Below are 23,828 nucleotides of genomic sequence, written 5' to 3'. Positions count from 1 at the left end.
AAAGAGGTCGAAATAGATGAGACAATGGTCTATAAAAGAAAAAGTAACAAGGGTCGATTATCTAAGGATCAAGTGGAACAAGTTTGGGTTTTCGGTGGAATCGAACGACAATCTAAATTAGCTTTTGCCGAAGTTGTTCCGAACCGAAGAGAAGAGACATTATTAGAGGTAATTAAGAGGAAAATTTTACCAGGAACAACAATTTATTCTGACGGGTGGAAATCTTATCAGAAACTAAATCATCATTATTACTTCCATGCGTATGTCAATCATAATGAAAATTTTTTGAATCCTCGTGATAAAAATGTACACACTCAAACAATTGAACGAAATTGGAGGTCATTGAAAGAACATATACCAACTTCGACAAATGGACCAAATCGCGATGATCATTTAGTCGAATTTTTGTACAAAAAAAAGTACCACAATAGAAAACAACCTGCTCTTAACTTTGAAGTAACACTTCAACATTTAAAAAATAATCCATTTTCTTCTGATTCTATTGATATTGATTAAAAATTATTTCTTTAATTATCAAAATTTATTCGAAATTAAATTTAATTAATTTTCTAGAAAAGCCTCCAGTCTCAAGCCGAGAAGAAAATCAGCTTAAAGAGAGACTCTTGAGCCGACGGACATATCTTATGCCTTACCGAATTTAACTAACTTCAGATCATTTTCTTAGCTGAAAAAATCATTTCAATTCTCGTAAATGGGATTGATTATCCTGTCACCACGACCAGAACACTTATTAATGTATATAGGTCATTATTCATTGAATAACCTCAAATTAACTTCGCCTACAAAAGTTACTATTTAGTAATTGTTACGATGCAAATTAAATGATGGGATTTTTTACTGAACTTTTCCGAATTTTATGAAATAGATATCAATCGAAAGCTCTCGGTGAACTGAGTCGAACTGGCTGGACAGAATAAAAAATTTTTTTCCCTTGGGAATTAAATGTAACTTTTTTGGGACACTATGATGCACCAATTGGACCCAACTTTTTAGATACAACTTTTTATGACAAGTTCAACAGTGTACTCAGTTTACTTGTAGACCCATGCGTTTTTGAGTTATTCGGGTTTTTCGGTATTTTTCACGGAAACAAACTAAACTTAGCGGTGGCATTTCTTTGGGACCATATGATGCACCGATCAGACCTTATTTTTCTAGACCTACTTTTTATGGCCAACTCAATGGTATTGTAACCAAACTGGTTACACCACCAGTTTCTTTGTTCAACCAGGTACCACCTCTCACGTGGTACCTGGTTATCCTTATTGGATGAAATTTGAGGAAGAAGATGAAGATAAGGGAGAAGATAATCTCCCTCACTAACCATATAATGGCCAGTTTTCGGCCATTTTAGGTATGGAAAGTCGGGGAAAAGTTACCCAAGTGCCGCTCTACTTTTATTAATAAAGTGTTTATGTGGCAATTAATTGCAATAGTTTTATAATAGTTATTTTCTTTCCATATTGGAGGTCCCACCGAGATCTATTTGTTATGTGATTCATTAAAAATTTAAAAAAAATGATCTTACATTAGTAATATTTACTACGTAACAAAATCAGTGGTGTTAATATAAAAGTGACATTATATTAGTTAAAACCTAAGTGAAATTTAAGACCTTCAAAATAAAAAAACAACTGTAACAGATACAAAGTGACTCGAATAGAGTAATCAAAGGACAAACTGATTAAATGAATAAAGTGTTGTAATCAGTTAAACAACTGATCTTGTAACAAAATTTAGTTAAATTAAAAGTACTTTAAATTCATTTAAAGTGGAATTGGTTAATTCAACCTTACAACCTTGCGGATAGATCAAGGAGTGGAAATTCTACTCATCACCTTTCTGGTTCCATATTTGTTGATTGAGTATATATAGCTTTCATTGTCAATTAAATAAACTTAATAAAATATCAAATTAAATCAATCAGACAAAAGAGAAATCAAAAAGGAAATCCATTTTTCTTCAACCCAACCTGGTAACCATTATCAAAGGAGATCAAATTGAAAGGAAAAGATAAGTGCTGTTTTTATACATTTCATATTTCATATTCATATTTTAAACTTAATCTGGTTTTACCTTTAAAATACATTTTACTTCCATTTTAATAAGTACAAGAGAAATCAAACCACCTAATATTTTCACTTTTGGTAAGATGAGAGTAATTGTTTAAGCAAGACTCAAGTGACCAAATTACGATATTCATTAGGGAAAGTGTATTCCAGTTTGTTTCTTCCACTTTTGAACTGCATTTTCTTTATTTTCTCTCTCTGAACTTTACCAAAATAAGGTCGTTCAAGATCAAACCAATTATAAAAGACACAAATAAGAGATTTTCACCTTTAGAAACAAGAAAAATCAATGATCAAATTTTGTGTTTGATTTAATTCTTTCTCAGGTTTGACCAGTCAAAATTGTTGAGATAATTTCTTCAAGTATTTGTCATCTGTGACCAATTAAAAGCTGCTAAGATTATTTGTCATCTTTACTTTATCAACTACAATTGACGAGAATCAATCTTGTTTTAATCGATTTTGTGTAATAATGAATTTCCTGTTAAAATTTTATTTTTTTTACTCACTCTTATCATATATGTCTGAAGATCAAACACAGTTAATTATTGATTGAATTAGCCTTTTCGAGCAAAATATAAGCAAAATAACGACGACCTAGAATTAAAATAGTCCAATACGAATCCAATACAATTAGCAGTTACCTCGTTTTTTTTGACGTTATAAGATCCAAATAAAATACATTTCTCAGTAAGATCCAATTAATTCATCTATAAATAAACCTTGAGAAACAGTAATTTAAAAATTACTCAAACAAAAATCAGATATAACAAGTGAACTGTACAATAATTGAACTAACCAACCATAACTAAAGTTAATTATCTATCTTTTCAAATTGAATTGAACTTTACAACAATCGATCAATCAACTATAATCAAAATAAAATCATTGAATCAAAACAATAATTAACTTCAGCAATTGAATGAAAAGATTAAAATCATTGAATCAAAACAATAATTAACTTCAACAATTGAATGAAAAGATTAAAACCATTGAATCAAAACAACAATTACCTTCAACAATTGAATGAAAAGATTAAAATCATTGAATCAAAACAATAATTAACTTCAACAATTGAATGAAAAGATTAAAATCATTGAATCAAAACAACAATTACCTTCAACAATTGAATGAAAAGATTAAAATCATTGAATCAAAACAATAATTAACTTCAACAATTGAATGAAAAGATTAAAACAACAATTACCTTCAACAATTGAATGAAAAGATTAAAATCATTGAATCAAAACAACAATTACCTTCAACAATTGAATCTATTCAATCATAACTGACGTGTACTTATTAAACTTTGAGTAACAATTGAATCTATTCAACTATAATTAACTTGTGCTTATTGAACCTTGAATAACAATTGAATCTATTCAATCATAACTGACGTGTACTTATTAAACTTTGATAACAATTGAAAGCACTCAACCATAATTAAAGGTAAAATTATTGAACCTTTTGAACTAAATTGCATGTAATAACAATTGAAAGCACTCAACCATAATTAAAGGTAAAATTATTGAACCTGTTGAACTAAATTGCATGTAATAACAATTGAAAGCACTCAACCGCAATTAAAGGTAAAATTATTGAACCTTTTGAACTTAATTGCATGTAATAACAATTGAAAGCACTCAACCTCTAATTTAGGTAAAAACATTGTGTTCTACTAATTAACCATTATCTATTAATTACAATTAAATAAGTAACCAATTAAATATAATCATCACTATACTCAATTGAAGAGATTTAACTTCTTTCTCAATCAAATACAATTAACTTGGTCAACGATTGAATAGAACTAAATTTAAGTCTCTCTCTTCTCTCTCTTACTTTAGTCTCTCTCTCTTATTTTATTCTCTCTCTTTTACTTTAGTCTCTCTCTTACTTTAGTCTCTCTCTCTTACTTTAGTCTCTCTCTCTTACTTTAGTCTCTCTCTCTTATTTTATTCTCTCTCTTTTACTTTAGTCTCTCTCTTATTTTATTCTCTCTCTTACTTTAGTCTCTCTCTCTTACTTTAGTCTCTCTCTTACTTTAGTCTCTCTCTTACTTTAGTCTCTCTCTCTTACTTCAGTCTCTCTCTCTTACTTTAGTCTCTCTCTCTTACTTTAGTCTCTCTCTTACTTTAGTCTCTCTCTCTTACTTTAGTCTCTCTCTTACTTTAGTCTCTCTCTCTTACTTTAGTCTCTCTCTCTTACTATTTTAGTCTCACTCTTTTAATATTAAGTCTCTCTCTTTTAATTTTCATTATGTGCAAAACATTTTGTTTATTTTTTTGTTTAATCATTATTTTCTGGTGATATGAATGATAATGATCACCTTTTAGAAATAGAGGAACAGGAAGCTATACACCTAATATTTGGAATTCAATTTAATGATACTACAATCAAAGTTATACAATTATTAATTCTTCTCTCTCCATTTATCATATTGACAATCTGGTTTACATTTAAATTACACCAATTTTATATTGAAACACACTTTTCTCCTTAATTATGGATGATCAACCTCTATTAACTACCCCGGTGCTGGAGATAGGTAGAGAAAAGAAAAATAAATTAAATTCAACGGTAAATCAACAATTACATATTCCTAATTTCTCCGGTGATGGGGATGAGGATTTATTAGATTGGCTTGATCATTTTGAATCAGCTGCAGTTGCTCTTGATTGGGATGAAGAGATTAAACTAAAAGCTTTACCTGCTTATTTAACTGGTACCGCTAGTAGATGGTACCGATGTAGAATTAAGCCCTTAACTGGTGATAATATTCCGAAAACTTTTGAAGATTTAAAAGTCAAATTGGTTTCAGATTTAGCTCCTTCAGGTTACCGGAAAAATTTAATTAAAGAGTTAAATAATAAGAAACAACGTTCAGATCAATCAGCTATTTCTTACTCTTACGAGGTTCGAGATCTATGTAGAAGAATTAACCCAGACATGCAAGAAGAATTAGTAAATAGCTTCATCGACAGAGGTTTAAAATCAAACATTCGAACTAGATTAGATTTACTGACAGCTGATTCTACCTCTGACTTTATTACTAAAGTGACATTAGCTGAACGATCAACATTATCAAAAAATGATGATTTAACTGAATCCGAAGAGAATGAACAGTTAAAAAATACAATAACGGCATTATCGCAACATTTACAACAAATTACCGAAAGATTAGATTGTTTAACTTTCCAGCAAGATATGAAAAAGCGAGAGAGAGACAACTATCGTAATCGAAATGATTATGGAAATAGTAATTATCGAAATGATAACTATCGAACTGAAAATTATCGAAATACAAATAATTATCGTGGTAATTATCGAAATAATTATAGAATGAATAACTATCGACAAAATAATCAATCAAACGAAAATAATCAACCAATCATATGTTACGGTTGCAATGAGCCTGGACATAAAAGAAATGAATGTCCCCGAAGAGTGGACAGACCTCGAGATGATCAAAAAAGTATCGGATGGGCAACTCAAGGTCCATCGACATCTAAAGATGATAATTGGAGAACCCAAAATCAATCACAAGATAATAGAAAACAACCTTGGTTTTTAAACAGAAATTTAAGTAGATCGCCTCCTCGTTCGATGCGTCCACCTCGACCAGAAGGATATCAGAATTACCCTCAATCAACTACACCACGAAATCGATCTTTAAGTCCTCGACCTAGAGGACGACCACGACAAAACTCTCCTCACCCCCAAGGTAGAGGTAGACCAAGATCAAGATCAAGATCACCATCAAGTGATAAAAGAACCAAAGTGGTTAAAACAGTTTATACTGAATATGGTGATGATGATGAAGTAAAAATTTCGAGTTCAATCATTTCAAATTTATTCAAAGAAAAGAATCAATTAATATTTACTAAAGCAAAAATTAAAGAAAAGGAGGTAGAATGTTTGGTTGATACAGGAGCCGAAGTCTCATTACTGTCCAAACATTTAGCTCATAAATTATCACTGGATTATCACAACTACAAGGGTCCAATTCATTTAACTGCTGGAAATCAACCACTAAAAGTAATTGGTGAGACGTACATCAAAATAGAAATTCCCGATGGTCCAACTAAAATAGAAATTAAATCACCTATGATTATTGTTGATACCTTGCCATCAGGAATTGAGGCCATCATTGGACAAAATATTCTAGAAAAAGGAAAATTTTTCATTGATTGTAAACGAAGAAAATTAATCATTCCATTGAACCCAAAGGAAAAATTCGAAAACATAGATTTAAATTTCAAAGCAAATACAAAACAATTAACCACATCATCAATCATCTCATCTAATTATGACTCGAATCAAATACAATCATCATCAAATACACAATTAATCACAAGAAGTGACTATTCATCAACAATTAGTTTATCTTCATTATTTTCAGTCTCCGGTGATGGGGAAGAAAATTTAGTTGATGAAGAAATTTATATTAATAATATAATTAATGACTTAAAACTTGGAGTGAACAGTGAAATTCAACCAACAACACGAAACAAATTAAATGAATTAATAACTAAATATCGAGTGGTTTTCGCTGCCACATCCAAAGAATTAGGATTCTCTAATGTTTATGCACACTCAATCGATACTGGAAATCATCCTCCAATATCTCAAAAACCTTATAGAATGTCAGATTTAAAAAGAAAAGTAGCAGAAACTTCAATTAATGAATTAATAGATGATGGAATTGTTATCCCATCCTGCTCACCATGGTCATCACCAATTGTATTAGTATCAAAAAAGGGAACCACAGAGATGAGATTGTGTGTAGATTATCGAAAATTAAATGAGATAACCGTTAAGGATAAATTTCCATTGCCTAACATTCAAGATTATCTTGACAGTTTAAGAGGAATGAAATTCTATTCATTATTAGATTTAAGATCAGGTTATCATCAAATGGCAATGGACCCAAAGGACCAACCAAAAACAGCTTTTGTCACTCCAAGTGGATTATATGAATACACTAGATTACCCTTTGGATTAGCAAATGGACCCTCATCATTTATGAGAATGATGACAATTGTTCTGAGTGGATTAATTTATAATACTTGCTTAGTTTTTATTGATGATTTATTAATTTATTCAGAAAATGAAGAAGAACATTTAAGTAAATTAGAATTAATATTTACGAGACTCCAGAATGCAGGGTTAACTTTAAAACCTAATAAATGTTCATTTTTGAAAAAGAAAATTCTATTCTTAGGACACGTGATTAGTGAGAATGGTCAACAAGTTGACCCAGAGAAAATAATAAAAGTTCAACAATTTCCTACTCCTAGGACAGTTAGAGATATAAAATCTTTTGTTGCTTTATGCTCTTATTATCGAAGATTCATAAAGGACTTCGCTAACATCGCCCGACCTCTCACTAACCTAACAAGAAAAGATTTACCTTTTGATTGGGGGCCAGAACAAGAAAACGCTTTTAATGAGTTGAAATTTAAATTAACAACACCACCAGTTCTTGCTCATTATGATCCAGCAAAAGAAACTCAATTGCGAGTGGACGCCTCAGGTTATGGTCTCGGAGCAATTCTCTTACAAAAGGATGATAATGGTTATCACCCTGTTGGATTCGCCTCCCGAATATTAAGAGGAGCAGAGTTACATTATCCAGTATCTGATAAGGAATGCTTGGCCATCGTTTGGGCAGTACAAAAATTCCAAGTCTATTTAGAGGGAATTAAATTTGAAGTAGTAACTGATCACTGTGCCTTATGCCACATTCATTCAAAAAAGATCCTCCCCGCTCGCTTACAGCGATATGCAATGGCGCTCCAATCATTTGATTTTTCAGTTAAATATAAATCAGGGAAAATTCATGCTGATGCCGATTGTTTATCACGATATCCTGTGGATGATATTGTTTGTGATAATCAAAAGGATGAATGTGAAGAATTGTTCACATTACTAGTTAACCAAATTATTGAAGATAAAATAGATCTAGTTGATGAACAACGAAGAGATCAACGAATCATTAAAATAATTGAACAATTAGAAAACTTTTCTCATTTAGATCCCAAAGAAAGGAAATTAATTTCTAAATATAGAATCCGAGAGAATCTACTATACCGATTAACAATTAACCATTATGGAGAGAGTTGGAATATAGTTATTCCTAAAAGATTAATTAAGCAAATTTTGCAAGAATATCATGATTCGGTCTTGTCCGGTCACCCAGGGATCTTTTCTACTTACAATAAAATTAAACAACATTATTGGTGGCCCCAGATGAGTAGAGATGTAACCAATTACGTTCGAAGTTGTCTAATCTGTCAATTAGATAAAAGAGGAAGTGGAACCTTAGAAGCTCCGTTAAAATCAATAATTGTTAATAATGCATTCGAGAAAATTGGAATCGATTTAATCGGTCCCTTCCCAACATCTAAGAAAAACAATTATATTATAGTGTGTACCGATTACTTTACAAGATGGGTAGAGGTTGCAGCAATCAAAGATATGACCGCTGAATCAACAGCGACTTTCCTAATTAACTCGGTCTTCCTTAGACATGGTTGCCCTAGAACAATTGTCTCAGATCAAGGTAGAAATTTTATATCTTCAGTGGTTGAACAAATTAGATTATTCTTCCAAAGTAAATGGTCATTTTCAACTGCCTATCATCCAGCAACAAATGGATTAACAGAAAAAGTAAATCAAACATTGTGTTCAATGTTAACTCATTATTGTAAAAAAGAAAACACTCAAAAGTGGAGCGAGTTAATCCCGGTGCTGGGATTCGCTTATAATTCGAGTGTAAATCAATCTACGAAAGCCTCTCCTTTCTATTTACTATATGGTCGTCAACCAACCTTACCCATTGATATTATAATTAACAACCAGACATTTAAACAATTACCATCTAACTTAAGATCAACAATCGAAAAATGGCCTGAGATTTATGATCAAGCAAAACTTTACTCATTGAACTCAAAAGAAAATCAAAAAATTCAACATGATCGGAAGAAATTACGAACCTATCAAGTAGGAGATGAAGTAATGTACAAGCAATTTCAGGGACCAAAGAAACTGAAGCAAAAATTCAAAGGACCATATAAAGTAATAGAAAAACAAGGAGACACCACTTATAAAATATTAAGAACAGATAAAAAGGAAAAAATGAGACGAGCTCATAGTAATCAACTCAAGCCTTATTTTCATAGAAATTTACTTAATTTAGTAACAATCTTAAGCATAATTACACGAATTGAGATGTTAGAGATCTCTCCTTTTATCTCTGGTGAACCTATTCTATGGAGAAAAACTGACTATCACCCAAGAAAATCAACTCAACAAGTCTCTGTCGTACTAGCATTTTCAAACCCATGTAAAGAAATCCCAATTGTTCTAAAAACAGACAAGGAAAGAAATGAATCCATTACATGTGATTATAATCCAGCCATGTGTAAATATGTAAGGAAAATTCTGGACAAATTTGAAGAACATTGTTCATCATTTATTGATGAAAATTACATAAATCCTATTCGTAATATACCGAACGTAACAACCAAACCAGAAGAAAATATTATAAAAATAAGACGAGAAATAATCACTGCGGGAACTGTAGCCACCACAATAATAGTTGGTGGAATAGTAATTAGTGGCGTTAACTATTTATATAAACACATTTTCAATCCCGAAATAGAAATACAACCAGTACTAACATCCATCGCAGAGTCTAACCAAGAATATAAGAAGCTGATAAAAAAGCAGTTTGAACAATTACATAATGTAAGCCAACAACTGTTTCTAATTTCTTTCGATGTGAATCAACTGCCTCAATATTTACCGTTAATAACATTTCAAGCCGCCGATACAGTAACGCAAGCAAATAACCAGCTTAATCAATTAAAACATTTTAATGAAACAATTAGAGAAGCTAAACCAAGGATTGATAAGAATTTCTTTAAATACTTCAAAATTATTTTACCCTGCTCACCAGAATGTTCATTAGATGAAATTGAAAATGTTAATGTAAATGTATACAATAACGAAAGATTTCCAACATTAATGGTAAATTTTACAACATTTTTACGAGATACCACTAACCAAATATTTCAAGCAGATGCATTTACATTATATAATAAAAATAATACACACACTTGTAAAGTTACATATAAAGGTCCAGAATATGTATTAGTCAACATCACCGATTATCGATTCTGTGAGATTAGCGAGAAGGACTTGAAAGGTCATAATCCTATTTTTAAGAAAGTATCGAATTGTAAAGAAAACTTGAAGAAAATTGAACTTTGGAAGAATGAAGTTTGTTTCAGCAATAGCCCTAATGTTACCACATACGCAGAAACGATTCAAGTTAAACAAATGGGAGAGCAGTATTTAATACATTGTGCAGGACACCCAATTACTTTATATAGTAATATTAAATATATTTGTCCAAATAATGTGATAAGATTATCAAAATATACTAATTTTACTATCGATGACCTAGAATATACAGTTCAAAAGTTCCAAATTCATAGTCAAGGTTCACCGGTATCAGAACATACACATGCAATCAATTTACGATTAACTCAACCATCGGCTAAAGAATTACAAATTGAACCACTTGATTTCACATTAATCGATGAAGCTCAAGAGAAAATTGAAACAAGTATCAATCACCTTAAAATCAATTGGAAAATGAATGTACCAATGTGGATTTGGATACTTATTAGTATTACCATCAGCTTCTTGTGTTGTGTTATTGGTTGTAGATTAATCCCTTATCCAAAAAGATCAATAAACTCTGTGATAGTTAATAGAGAAAATAAGGAAAATAAGGACATTATTATACCTTTACATCAGTGTTATTAATACAAATAAAATCAATGCTCCGGTGCTGGGGCAGGTTTTCGAAATTCTCCGGTGATGGAGATAAAATTAATTAAATAATGATAAATTCAATTCACCCGGTGATGGGAATAGAATAAATTAAACCAAAATCATCTTTTCACCCGGTGATTGGGTTTTCGAAGTTCTAATGATAAAAGTTTGATTAACCCGGTGATTGGGTATTAAAATTCAAATTTATGATAAAATTTCAATCAGCCCGGTGATGGGTAATTTAATACTTATTATTCAAAACTCCGGTGATTTGGGGTAGATGAATAATTGAAATTTTCTTCTTTCTTTTCTTTATTTTACAATTAGGATGGAAGACGACTGGAATGCAACAAATGCCTCTCCAGATCCAAAGCTAATCGCTTTCCAAAAGAAAATGGAAAATTTACAACTAAAAAACGGTCCAGGTTTCTTCATTTCATCAAAACAAAAAAAGAAAACTAATCAAGATTATAACAATCATTTTAAACCAGTTTCACCAAGTTCAGTATTTAGAAAATGTTATCTGATTTTGTCGATCTTCGCCTCTAAATACACTAATTACTATGGTCATGTTTGGAGACCAGAGTTAGTATCACCAGATTATGATATATGTGGCACCCCAAAAGAGATGAACAAATTCACGAAGTTAACAGTCACAGCAAACCACCCGGACAAATTACAAACTGCTCACCAAAACTTATTATATTACACTAGAAAACTAAATTACCAGAACAGTAGAAACTCAACAAAAATCAATCTTATCGATTTACCAGAAAAACATTGTTCCCTATGCTTCCGCTTTAACCACACTAAGATAAATTGTGAATACTGCTCATACTGTAGTGAACCTGGTCACTTCAGAAAAAATTGTCCTGAATTACCTTTTAAAACTGATCAACAAGTAAATATAAATACCGTGGTACAATCTAGACCAACAAAATATTCCTATGCACGAGAACAACGACGAGTTAGAAGAAGAAAATTAAGGGAAGCATATGGAGGTAAACCTTTTTGGAAAAACCTAAATAATCCAATACCAGAACATTTAGAAAAATATGTTCCGATTGGCCCGAAAAATAATAAAAAAGAAACATTATCCCTTGACATCGAAGGTGATGGAAATAATGGTGTAGGAAGCGTTCATTTATCAGGATGGTTTGGAAATGTAATTAGAATACAAACAGTATATTATGCTCAGGTAAAAAACACTACAATATCAAACCCAAATACTCGAATCACTGGACTACAAATCAATGATTTAGCAACAGGATTAAGCCTGGACGAGATATGTCAACAAGTACGAGAATTAGCCATCGGAAGAAGATTATTAACACAAGGGAAAGACGATTTGAATAAACTCGAGTTAACGACATCTAAACTAAAAGCATCGTTCATCCAACACGTTGACTTACAAGATCTATGGCCTGGACAGCAACCAATAGGATTAGTTTCATTAGATAAATTTTTATTCTTTAATCATCAAAAATTACGTAGAGATGATGATAAACATGTAACCATTGGACATTCTCCTGAGAGAGATTCTCGAGTCACTCTTAAAGCGTACATCGAATTACAAAAGATGAAAGATAAAAACATTCCTGTCCCCACAGCTGAAGTCGTTCGAGATATGGTAAAAATGGGACAAAATATTCATCACTGGCTCCAATTGCATTCAAATAATCCGATCGAAATAATCACTCTAGACTGATACGTCTGTCAACCTTAACTGTATTAACTCTGTATTTTAATATCGTTTATATTTTTTTATATACTTTGTAAATAATGTCCGGTGATGGATAATATTATATATTAATTAATTTCCTAATAATTGTAAATCAACGAGGACGTTGATACTTTTCTATGTACCCCCGAAGAACTGTAACCAAACTGGTTACACCACCAGTTTCTTTGTTCAACCAGGTACCACCTCTCACGTGGTACCTGGTTATCCTTATTGGATAATTTTTGAAGAAGAAGATGAGGGTGAGGGAGAAGATATTCTCCCTCACCACCAATATAATGACTGATTTTTCGGCCATTTTTGACATGGCGACCAGGGGTATAGTTACCCACAGTGCTAATAAATAAATTGTTCTTTTTTTAAAGTGTTTGTTACAACAATTGGCACCCTTACGGGGATCACTTTTTACATTGTTTTATTTTTCTTATAAGAGTAAATTTAATTAAATTAAGTTGTAATTTGTTAATAATCTGTGCACCTATGTAAAGGTTTTCATGTGCCTACATTAAATAGAGTGCTCAATTAAACCTTTTTGTTAAGGTTAATTTAAGGACTGATTTTTCGGCCATTTTTGACATGGCGACCAGGGGTATAGTTACCCACAGTGCTAATAAATAAATTGTTCTTTTTTTAAAGTGTTTGTTACACTAACTTAATTTTGAGAGTTCTTTTTTGGCTATTTTTTAGTTTGTTTATCATGGGAAAATTTGGTTGTGGACCGATGTAGAAAAGTTAAATATCACATTGGGAAGTAAACTGTTAACAATCTTTTCTCAAGCATGAGTGCATCAACAACTATTTTTCAATTCTTTTTTTCTCTTTTAAGGATCTTCACTTTCAGTGCTTTCAAAGACTGGTCTTTTATCTCTGAAAAAGAAAACCAATTTATAGCGGATTGATATTATTAAATTTTTCCCTAACTTGGAAGTAAGTACTAGTATCTGTGTAAAACAACACTTTTATTTGATATCAACTAATGTGAAAATTTATTAATAAATCATTTCTCCAAATATTAGATGCATCTCGCACGAACTTGAGCTATTTACTTTTCTTTGCTCGTAAAGTTGGCTCATTCAAAGGTTTACTGTTTCTGTTATCAACGAAAAAAGTTTCTCGATGCCCAAAGTTGAAAAGTTAGCACTAGATAGTTAGTTAACTTACTTTACTTAGTTAATCTGCCTCTTGCTAACCAGTTTAAACAATTATATCTCAAGAAAGCCCATGCTGGTTTATTGAAAGATTTACTCATCTATTGCGAGCTCGAAGCACTTCATGTGACTGTAAACGATATTTTTGCGAATCAATTTTCTGCTTAAATAACCATATCCTTGTGACTTGAAACATTTATGTAAAATTGTATATTAATCAACATCATCTAAATTAATTGAAGTTATTAAATGAAATTAGAGCTAAATTAAAATAATTCTTACCGTTAGTAAAAGCCGCAAAAAAATCGGGAAATCAAGTCAATTTGTTTACAGGGAGAATCAATTCACTTTTAATGGGAGAATTAAAAGTACTGTGACTCTTCACTCTATGATACTCAGTAATACTAAGATAAAAATTTTATCGTAAAACTAATTGTGGTTTTAATAATTCATCGCACCAAATATGATATAATAGATTACAATAGATTAAGGCCCGTATTCACCAGCCGTAATTAAATTTGAGTCTAGATTTGAATCAGCCTATCACAGCTTTTGTGTTTCACCAACCATGATCAAGTCTTGATCTCGGAAGTCTTGATCAAAATTTAATCTTGGTAATTACCACGATTGACTTCTGATTATGACTTTTTTCCTCATTTTTTCGTTCTTGCTCATTTTTTTTTAATTTTTTTACATAAATTGATAAATATCGTTATGTCCTATTATTTTTCTACAATTTTCTCTAGCATAAAAATCAACTTATCGGACTTGGTGAAACAACTCTTGAGTCTAAACTCAGAATCGATCTGATCTAAGGATTAGTTGATCACAGCTTTTAATTACGGTTGTTGAATATGGGCCTAAGAATGAAAAATGTATACAATTTCTATACAAATGCATGATACTTTTGTTCACATCTTAGCCAAATTGCTTTTCGAGAATAAGTTACTCTTTGTCTTCAAGTAAACAAATTTTTTACGCTCGAACATGAAAGTGCTGGATCCAAAAGGATTGATCTGAGTCGAGCATCAGCTGGAATTTATTCCGCTCTCATTGCTTGACTACGATTCTAATGGGTAAAAATGAGAGAAAAAAGCAAGAAGAAGCGGTAATGTTAATTAGATGTTTCTAATTGACCAATGATCATGATCAGAATCGGTAATCTACTTACCAAAAGATCGACGTCTTCCTGTCTCTTGTTATTCAATCTCATGACTTCGTCTACGATATGAAAGTAAAGTTGTTGTAATTCATCTCGATACTTTATCAAATATGCAAATGAAATAAAAACCATAACATTGGATTGAAGTTGCGATTCTATGTCTATTCGCTAAATAACCGATTGGATTGCTGCATTTTGTCTTTATGAAATTCCAACAAATGTTTATAAAAGTTTTTTTACTAGAATGAACACCATCACAATAGCAACAAGGAACTTTATAAAAAAAGGGAAAAGATGGTTGATAATATTTTGTCTGGAAAACCACTTTTCGGAGAAATAACATTTGGAGTGGAATTTACATTGGAATTTTGCTCGTTAAGGGACTTTTTAGATAAATTTCTCTAAACATATATTTACATCATTCTTCGATACCAGAAAGGAAATTTGTTCGAAATTGCATAATACTCGCATCGGTATCCATATTTGCTTTCATAAGTCCATTGTAAATTGGACCTGTTTGTGTATGCGTCGGATTCAGAGTCTACTTCTTCTGTGCCAGAGCGTCCATTTTTTTTAACTACGATCGGGAATCAACTAACTCGGGCTTGGTGAAACAACTTTTTAGTCTGAACTAGGAAGCGGTCTGATCTCAGCATTAGTTGATTACTGCTTTTAATTACAGTTGGTGAATACGAAATTAAATTTAATCGCGAGTATTAGAAATTGAGTTTATTTATTTAAGAATTTTGATCAAGTTAGTTTTGACCATTATTTATTGATTACGATTGTTTCGATTGATTTAGGACCCAAAGTTATACCAATACTATTAATACTTTGAGATGGAGTGAAATTAATTGTTAAATTAACTGGATAATCATTTTTGTTTAGAGAAACAATTACAATTTGATCATCGATATTTCTGAATACAGTTGATTTAACATTTGGATCTTTTCTGATCACATCGAAACCTAATCTGGTTGATCCTGGTTTTAGAAATTTAGTAAAATGAGCTAAAGCATAGTAAGTGGGTTGTCTGTAATATTCACGAGCTTGAGAGTTAACGATAATCGGAGCATCGACGAAATTAGAAACCCAATTAGGACCACCGATCGTATCGAGAGCTAAATTCCAATCAACCCAACCAGTTCCCCAATGATTGAGGGTTTCGATTATGTCTATCGCGTAATTTTCTGCTCGATTCCAAGCTCCAAGTTTAACTTGACGTAAAAATAAAACTTTATTTTGTGGCATAATCATTTATTCATATCTTACCTCCTTTATCGGCCCAAACACCATCACAAGCTTCAGTTGATAAAATGAAATATTCAGGCCACTTTTCATGAGCTTTTTCGAAAGCTTCATGCCCAAATTCTTCATGTTCATACCAATGAATAGCAATACCAGATACATATTGAGCTGAGGTAGAATTGCCTAATATTCTTGAAGCATAAAGAACGACTAATGAAACATTATCATCTACAATCATCAATTTAAGTTTATCTTTTCCATAACCAGCCTTTTCCAATTCTGGACCAAGGTCATTTGCAATCCAATCTCTGAACATTTCCGCTGATACACCAAGAGAGTTGAATCTGTAATTTGGCTTAAAACCGGCACTCGGCTCATTAAGAGTAGTCAGTCCCCAGAACTCAAGTCCATTCTTCTTATACTCATCTAAAAACCTATTACATTGTATCAATACAATCAAAAGAATATCAATTTATATCCCAAATTAGATTGACTAATAAACCAATATAATCAACACTCACTTGACCAAATAAGTAGCCATCGCTTCCAATAAGGTCCACCAGGATCTCCTTTTAACACTCCAGTACCATTAATCCTTTCTTGATATTTCATCCAAGATGGTGGTGACCACATAGAACCAAAGAGTTTCAATCCTCCCGAAAGTTCATTGGCCATTTTAATCAAAGGAATCTAAAAACACACAGATAGATATTCAATCAATTAAAAAATCATACAAAAAATTAACAATAATGTCAAGTAACTTACTTTGTATTGAAAATCTTCAGTGGTCAATGAAAAGTGTGACCAATCTAAATCTTGGTGATCATCTTGATAAGTATAAGGATGTGTAGAGAAATCAGATCCACCGACACAAACTCGACCAATATTATATTCTAATCCTTTTGGACCAAAATAATCTCTCAACAATAGAACTTGTAAATCAGCCGGAAGTGAATTAATATTAATTCCTGAAGCATCAGTAAAAGCACCACCAAAACCAATGATCTGTTGTTTGGTATCATTAACATGAATGTTCAAGACAATTGATTGTTGATCAATAACCGATAGTTGGTCGGGTGTAAAGGTACGTTGATTAAATCGCTGCTCATCTTTATCACTAGTAAATGAATAAATTAATCCATCAGAATAATTAATCGTATCAATTAATGGATCACAATGAGACTCATTACAAACACAAACAAATGATTCGGCTCCAAATGTTTTCTTTAAACAATCATCACTCGTTGCAATTTTGATAATAGCAACACTCACTAGGAAAACAATTAAGACTCTTGAATTCATTGTTATTCTACCATTAACTCAACAATTAATGAAAAAACTGCAATTAAATTAATTTGTTCATATATTTTTCGTTGATAAGACAAAGGAAAACGTTATTAATATAAACAACATTTCTAACTCCTAATTGTTATAAATAGGAAGATAATTGTAATCAGGCAGCAAAAATCAACGGGTCAATCAAGCTAATCATTGATTAATATCAAACACTCGTTAGATAATATTGATTTAATTCATATTAATAAACAATTTAGTAACTTTGATTGTTCAAATTGTCTCTTCCTATTAAGTAATCATATGCAATTTAATAATTCATAAACTCCTACTAAGTAATTGATAGTTGAAGTTTATACTCAAGTGAGTGTTAAATTGTTTGATAAGGAAATAGACAAACAATTGATGATTTAATGGAATATACAACAACAATTAAGAATAACACATTAATTGTTGATATAACTGATTAACTTTTTTGCTGGAAATCTCAATTATGGCTTGATAATTGTAGCTAATCACTATTGATTTCGGTTAAAATTGATACCAAATGGTAATCATTTATAAACATTTGGCAATCAAATCAAGGATAATAGGATTTCCCCAATTGTTTGGATTTACTCCAAAATATTAATAATTGTTTTGAAAAAAAAACAACTAAGTGAAACAATTAAACTGGATTAGCATAAATCATAATTCAATCATCTGAATTTTGATCTTTGAATTTAGATTAACAAGGAATTTAACAATTCTGTTATTCTTTTACATTATTGATAAAATGATGATATCAAATAGATTAAGAGATTAAATTTAATCGCAAGTATTAGAAATTGAGTTTATTTATTTAAGAATTTTGATCAAGTTAGTTTTGACCATTATTTATTGATTACGATTGTTTCAATTGATTTAGGACCCAGAGTTATACCAATACTATTAGTAGTTTGAGATGGAGTGAAATTAATTGTTAAATTAACTGGATAATCATTTTTGTTTAGAGAAACAATTACAATTTGATCATCGATATTTCTGAATACAGTTGATTTAACATTTGGATCTTTTCTGATCACATCGAAACCTAATCTGGTTGATCCTGGTTTTAGAAATTTAGTAAAATGAGCTAAAGCATAGTAAGTGGGTTGTCTGTAATATTCACGAGCTTGAGAGTTAACGATAATCGGAGCATCGACGAAATTGGAAACCCAATTAGGACCACCGATCATATCGAGAGCTAAATTCCAATCAACCCAACCAGTTCCCCAATGATTGAGAGTTTCAATGATATCGGAAGTATATCGCTCACCAAGATTCCAAGACCCAAGGTTTGCTGGAATCAAAATAGATTCGGATTAGTGCATCAAATTCAAAGAAGATCACAATCAATCTATTGATCTAAGAAATTTTATTTATTTGGATTAACGGTCAACTTACGATCTCCTTCAACACAAGCCTCCGTTGGAAGAATGAAATAATCAGGAAACATTTCATGAACTCGTTCAAAATCACTATAACCAAATGCTTCATTTTCATACCAATGAGTAGCGATACCAGAAACATATTTTGATGATTGGGAAGAACCGAGAATTCTGGTAACATATAAAAACACCAAGGATATATTATCATCTACAATCATCAATTTAAGTTTATCTTTTCCATAACCAGCTTTTTCCAATTCTGGACCAAGGTCATTTGCAATCCAATCTCTGAACATTTCCGCTGATACACCAAGAGAGTTGAATCTGTAATTTGGCTTAAAACCAGCACTCGGCTCATTAAGAGTAGTCAGTCCCCAGAACTCAAGTCCATTCTTCTTATACTCATCTAAAAACCTATTACATTATATCAAATTAGATTGACTAATGAACCAATATAATCAACACTCACTTGACCAAATAAGTAGCCATCGCTTTCCAATAAGGTCCACCAGGATCTCCTTTTAACACTCCAGTACCATTAATCCTTTCTTGGTATTTCATCCAAGATGGTGGTGACCACATAGAACCAAAGAGTTTCAATCCTCCCGAAAGTTCATTGGCCATTTTAATCAAAGGAATCTAAAAACACACAGATAGATATTCAATCAATTAAAAAATCATACAAAAAATTAACAATAATGTCAAGTAACTTACTTTGTATTGAAAATCTTCAGTGGTCAATGAAAAGTGTGACCAATCTAAATCTTGGTGATCATCTTGATAAGTATAAGGATGTGTAGAGAAATCAGATCCACCGACACAAACTCGACCAATATTATATTCTAATCCTTTTGGACCAAAATAATCTCTCAACAATAGAACTTGTAAATCAGCCGGAAGTGAATTAATATTAATTCCTGAAGCATCAGTAAAAGCACCACCAAAACCAATGATCTGTTGTTTGGTATCATTAACATGAATGTTCAAGACAATTGATTGTTGATCAATAACCGATAGTTGGTCGGGTGTAAAGGTACGTTGATTAAATCGCTGCTCATCTTTATCACTAGTAAATGAATAAATTAATCCATCAGAATAATTAATCGTATCAATCAATGGATCACAATGAAACTCATTACATACACAAACAAAAGAATCAAAATCAAATTTCTTCTTAAAACATCCATCACATTGGATTAGATTAACAATGGATATTAACAAAACTATCGAATACAAATTAACCGTTATAATTTTCATCTTCAATGATTGTTGTTTACTTTTTCTCATCACTAAATTCAATTAATTACCAAAAGGAAAATCCCATGAAATTTATATTCTAAATCATTATCGTCGATTCTAATTATGACAATCAAGGTCTGAAAATCTCTCTAATCAAACATCTACTGTTTTTTGTTTCATATCGAAAATATAATTAACTAATCCTCCTATTGTTTAATCACCAATGATAATCAATTAAAACCCATTAGTTGGATTTACATTTGATTGAGAAAATCAAAAATCTAATAGATGAACAAAAAAAAGTTTTATTATTTAGTTTATTATGTTTACATGATTAAAGAAACTGATTAACTTATGAAAAACCTTGACAAGGTTACAGTTAATTTGTTAATTATTCCATGTCTTTGAATCACAATTAACAATAAATCAACTACGTCAATGATTAATCTTAAATTAAAAAGCTTACAATCAATTCATATAATCAACATTATCTTAATAGTGTATTAGATTCCCTTACCTTTAAGGTTTGATTTCTTTAACTAATCAGATAAGATGGTTAATTGTTAACGGTAGTTTATTGTTATTGATTCATTTTCTTAATCACTCGCTAATTGTTGTTATTACTTTAGTTGCTCATTCTCTCGGGTTTTTTTTATTACTTACATTTACTATTATGATTAAACCGAAAGTTAAATGATAACAATTATATACTCAACCTTTAATTGTTAGATATTGAAACTAGTGTTGATATTTTTGTTTTCATCATTAGTTGATTGCATTTGATTTCCTCTTGTTGTTGTTTATTTATTAAATTGTTGTAAATAGAGCAATTAAATTATCCTTACCTTTAATCTTGTTACCTGTTGATTGTTTTTCCATTTGATTCCAATTGAATAATGATCAAAGATCGTCTTAATCAATTACAAAATGTCGTCTCTAGATTTCGTATTGAATTATATTGTTTCCTTTATTTTCTTGCAACCAACATGATTAACCTTCCATTGAGACAATTAATCTTTGATAAAATATGTTTAAACAATTATCGGCTTGCTGTTGATTCTTGTGATTCTCTTGGTAATTTATATGGCCAATCTAAGGTTAATCATGAAATTCAATCAACTTTAACACAATTAACTCTTTATCAACATTCACTTTCAACTTTACCTTCAATCATTTTAACCTTTCTCTTGGGCCATTGGATTGATACAAGATTGGACCATTTAAGATACATTTTAGCCTTACCTTGTATTGGTGGAGCCATTTTAAACATCTTTCTAACAGTACAATGTATCAACTTTAATGCAGGTAATTGGATTAACAGATTAATCCCTTAATTAGTTAATCTCTTGCCATAACAAAAACGATTTAGAACAAACAAAAACCGAACTAAACTGAAATTCATTTTCACACTCGAATTTATAACAAAAATCATTCAAATTGGTTCCATAGAAATTTTGGTAATTCAATTAACCGATTTTAATCACTTTTGATTAAGATAATTAATCAATTGTAATTAACGAATGATTTTTGATAGAAAACGATTTTGGCTCCATCTCTTTTTTGGAATAACAAATTTCAAGAGTAATAAAAACGAGGGAATTTTTTTTTTCATCTCAACTGTTGATGTTCACCATTTAATTGATTGTTTTGATTTGTTTTCTTCTTCTTCTTTCTAATTAAGAGCCTATTGATACAATTTATCCTTTTCTATTTACTGGGATTTCTGGAGGTGAAACATTGGCGATCACTGGAGCTTATGCTTTTATTTGTAAAACTACACAATCTAAACAACGACCCATTCGGTTCATTATATTGGAAGCGGTTTCCTCTTTAGGTGAGTTGATTGTTTTATGTTTAATTGTTTTATTCATTGAACAATTTTTGATTGGTTTTTAATGTTGATTATTCGTTTTGATTTATAGCAATTCCTGCGGCTAATTTTCTAAGTGGTAAACTATTGTCTCAAACTCCATGGATCTATGGTCAATATCGTAACTATATTGGTGTATTTTTAGTCAGTGGCAGTATTTTAACATTCACGGAATTTTGGATTCTCATTACACTTTTAACTGGACGATCAAATTCACGTTCCTCTTATAATGGGCAATCGTCAAGTCGACAGTCTCGTGCAATGTCACAGGTATCGGCTTATAGTTACTACAAGTCTCTACAAGATCCCAATGCCCGACGAGTAACGGCTTTTTCACTTCAAGTTCCTGGTCCAAGTAACCGTCGAGGATCATCAATAAGCCATTTAACCGGTGGGGCAAGACGAACTTCAGTTGCTACCCTTCTAATGGGATTCAGTATGATGAATAAATCACCGAATGGTCAACAATATGGTAACAGTATGGGAACACTTTCGGAAGATGGTTTAGATACTCGAAGAACTTCAGCCGTAATCAGTCCCAATGGTAAAAGGAACAGCACTTCATCAACTGATTTCACCTTTGGCCAAGTGATTAACTATAGAAATGCAATTATGGCCTGTAAATCGTTCATTCGGCCGCGAGTTAATTATGGGCGACCTCAGATGATTTGTTTAACAATCTCAATGATATTCACGTTTTTTACCATCAATAGCAGCTCAGTGATTGATGAAAGTTACACCAATCAATTGTTCAACTGGACACAATTACAGTTACACCAAATTAGCGATGTAAAATCTATTGTAATCTCACTGACCAGTGTCTTAATTATGATAATAATGGTTCATTTACTTTCACTTCGTGACATAACCATTACAGCAATTGGATTGGTTTCGATACTTTTATCTTTACTGTTGAAAGGATTAATTTTCCATCCAATTGTTTACTATTTAAGCTCAACGATTGAGATTCTTTTTGGCCTAACATTGGCTGGTTTCCGTTCTATGGTCACTTCAATTGTCTACAGTTATGAAATTTCCAAAATTTTCACAATAATCGCTTCATTTATGACAATAACTCGTCCATTGGTCATTCTAATCTTCTCCAAATTAGCCTCATCAACTTTACAATCGAAAGCTAATCATTTATTTCTCTATTGTTGTTCACTTTTAATTCCACCCGTGGTAACCATTTTCACTATTTATTTAATTGAAAAGAAAAACACTAATCAAAAATCCCAAACAAGGAAATCGCTTTGTACAGTTCAAGTAACTCCGTCACCTCTTCCTAGTCCATCAACTAACGTGTTTGAATTATCAATTACAAAGGAAAATGTCAGAAGAAAATCAAGTCGATTTTGAAACAATCAATCAAATTGTAAGATGAACGAACTGTGGTGAAATCGATTAATCAACACAACCGGATGATGATTGAATTTAATCACACTGAAAATCAGCTAAATGACTACTAACTACTTATCTAATTAAATCTATCCAATATAATCAGATTGCATTTACCTCACATATCGAATCTGATTGAATCAATTGATTGTGATTTTTTTTGCTCCATCACATTGACTTGAAAAGGAAAAAAAAGAGGAGTTACAATCAAGATAAATCACTTCATTATTGTTCTAATTCTAATTAATATTGATAATTAACTTTAAGTTATCATTAAAAAAAAGACAAAGTTGAATCATAATCTTCATAAAGTATTAATAATATGAAAAGTTAATCTGACGTTTCGAGTAGGAAAATGTTACTAAATCAAACCTTTACTAGGG

The 23,828-nt window shown here is 31.3% G+C and overlaps 3 protein-coding genes and 1 pseudogene across 3 annotated transcripts; 2 read left to right on the top strand and 2 right to left on the bottom strand.

The window, feature by feature from the left end:
- Nucleotides 1-11,158: 11,158 nt before the first annotated feature.
- Nucleotides 11,159-15,464, top strand: LOC128395102 (uncharacterized). The gene is made up of 2 exons (XM_053355503.1): nt 11,159-13,605; nt 13,695-15,464. The coding sequence occupies exon 1, from the start codon at nt 11,266-11,268 to the stop codon at nt 12,643-12,645; it is 1,380 nt and encodes a 459-aa protein (XP_053211478.1). The 5' UTR covers nt 11,159-11,265; the 3' UTR covers nt 12,646-13,605; nt 13,695-15,464.
- A 236-nt stretch (nt 15,465-15,700) lies between these two features.
- On the bottom strand, nt 15,701-17,627 carry LOC128395098 (putative glucosylceramidase 4; annotated as a pseudogene).
- A 716-nt stretch (nt 17,628-18,343) lies between these two features.
- Nucleotides 18,344-20,255, bottom strand: LOC128395097 (putative glucosylceramidase 4). Its single transcript, XM_053355497.1, has 4 exons — nt 19,653-20,255; nt 19,408-19,577; nt 18,955-19,352; nt 18,344-18,850 (listed from the first exon to the last, which is right to left on the bottom strand). Exons 1-4 carry the CDS (start codon nt 20,223-20,225, stop codon nt 18,402-18,404), a joined length of 1,590 nt encoding a protein of 529 aa, XP_053211472.1. The 5' UTR covers nt 20,226-20,255; the 3' UTR covers nt 18,344-18,401.
- A 603-nt stretch (nt 20,256-20,858) lies between these two features.
- On the top strand, nt 20,859-23,740 carry LOC128395096 (uncharacterized). The gene is made up of 3 exons (XM_053355496.1): nt 20,859-21,482; nt 21,859-22,011; nt 22,100-23,740. Exons 1-3 carry the CDS (start codon nt 21,074-21,076, stop codon nt 23,404-23,406), a joined length of 1,869 nt encoding a protein of 622 aa, XP_053211471.1. The 5' UTR covers nt 20,859-21,073; the 3' UTR covers nt 23,407-23,740.
- The last annotated feature ends 88 nt before the right edge of the window (nt 23,741-23,828 follow it).

Source organism: Panonychus citri, unplaced genomic scaffold (genome assembly GCF_014898815.1).
Source record: "Panonychus citri isolate SS breed McGregor unplaced genomic scaffold, ASM1489881v1 Contig00141, whole genome shotgun sequence".
Lineage (NCBI taxonomy): Eukaryota > Metazoa > Arthropoda > Arachnida > Trombidiformes > Tetranychidae > Panonychus > Panonychus citri.
The sequence above is the reverse complement of the archived record's forward strand: the minus strand, read 5'-3'. Positions and strand labels throughout refer to the sequence as shown.

Excerpts from the sequence above, each read along its gene's own strand:
- LOC128395102 (XM_053355503.1), top strand. The coding sequence starts at position 11,266 with ATGGAAGACGACTGGAATGCAACAAATGCCTCTCCAGATCCAAAGCTA.
- LOC128395097 (XM_053355497.1), bottom strand. The coding sequence starts at position 20,225 with ATGAGAAAAAGTAAACAACAATCATTGAAGATGAAAATTATAACGGTT. Across the intron at positions 19,578-19,652 it reads CTGAAGATTTTCAATACAAA|ATTCCTTTGATTAAAATGGC; the intron begins GTAAGTTACTTG and ends GTGTGTTTTTAG. Across the intron at positions 19,353-19,407 it reads ATGGCTACTTATTTGGTCAA|GTTTTTAGATGAGTATAAGA; the intron begins GTGAGTGTTGAT and ends ATAATGTAATAG.
- LOC128395096 (XM_053355496.1), top strand. The coding sequence starts at position 21,074 with ATGATCAAAGATCGTCTTAATCAATTACAAAATGTCGTCTCTAGATTT. Across the intron at positions 21,483-21,858 it reads ATGTATCAACTTTAATGCAG|AGCCTATTGATACAATTTAT; the intron begins GTAATTGGATTA and ends TTTCTAATTAAG. Across the intron at positions 22,012-22,099 it reads GGAAGCGGTTTCCTCTTTAG|CAATTCCTGCGGCTAATTTT; the intron begins GTGAGTTGATTG and ends TTTGATTTATAG.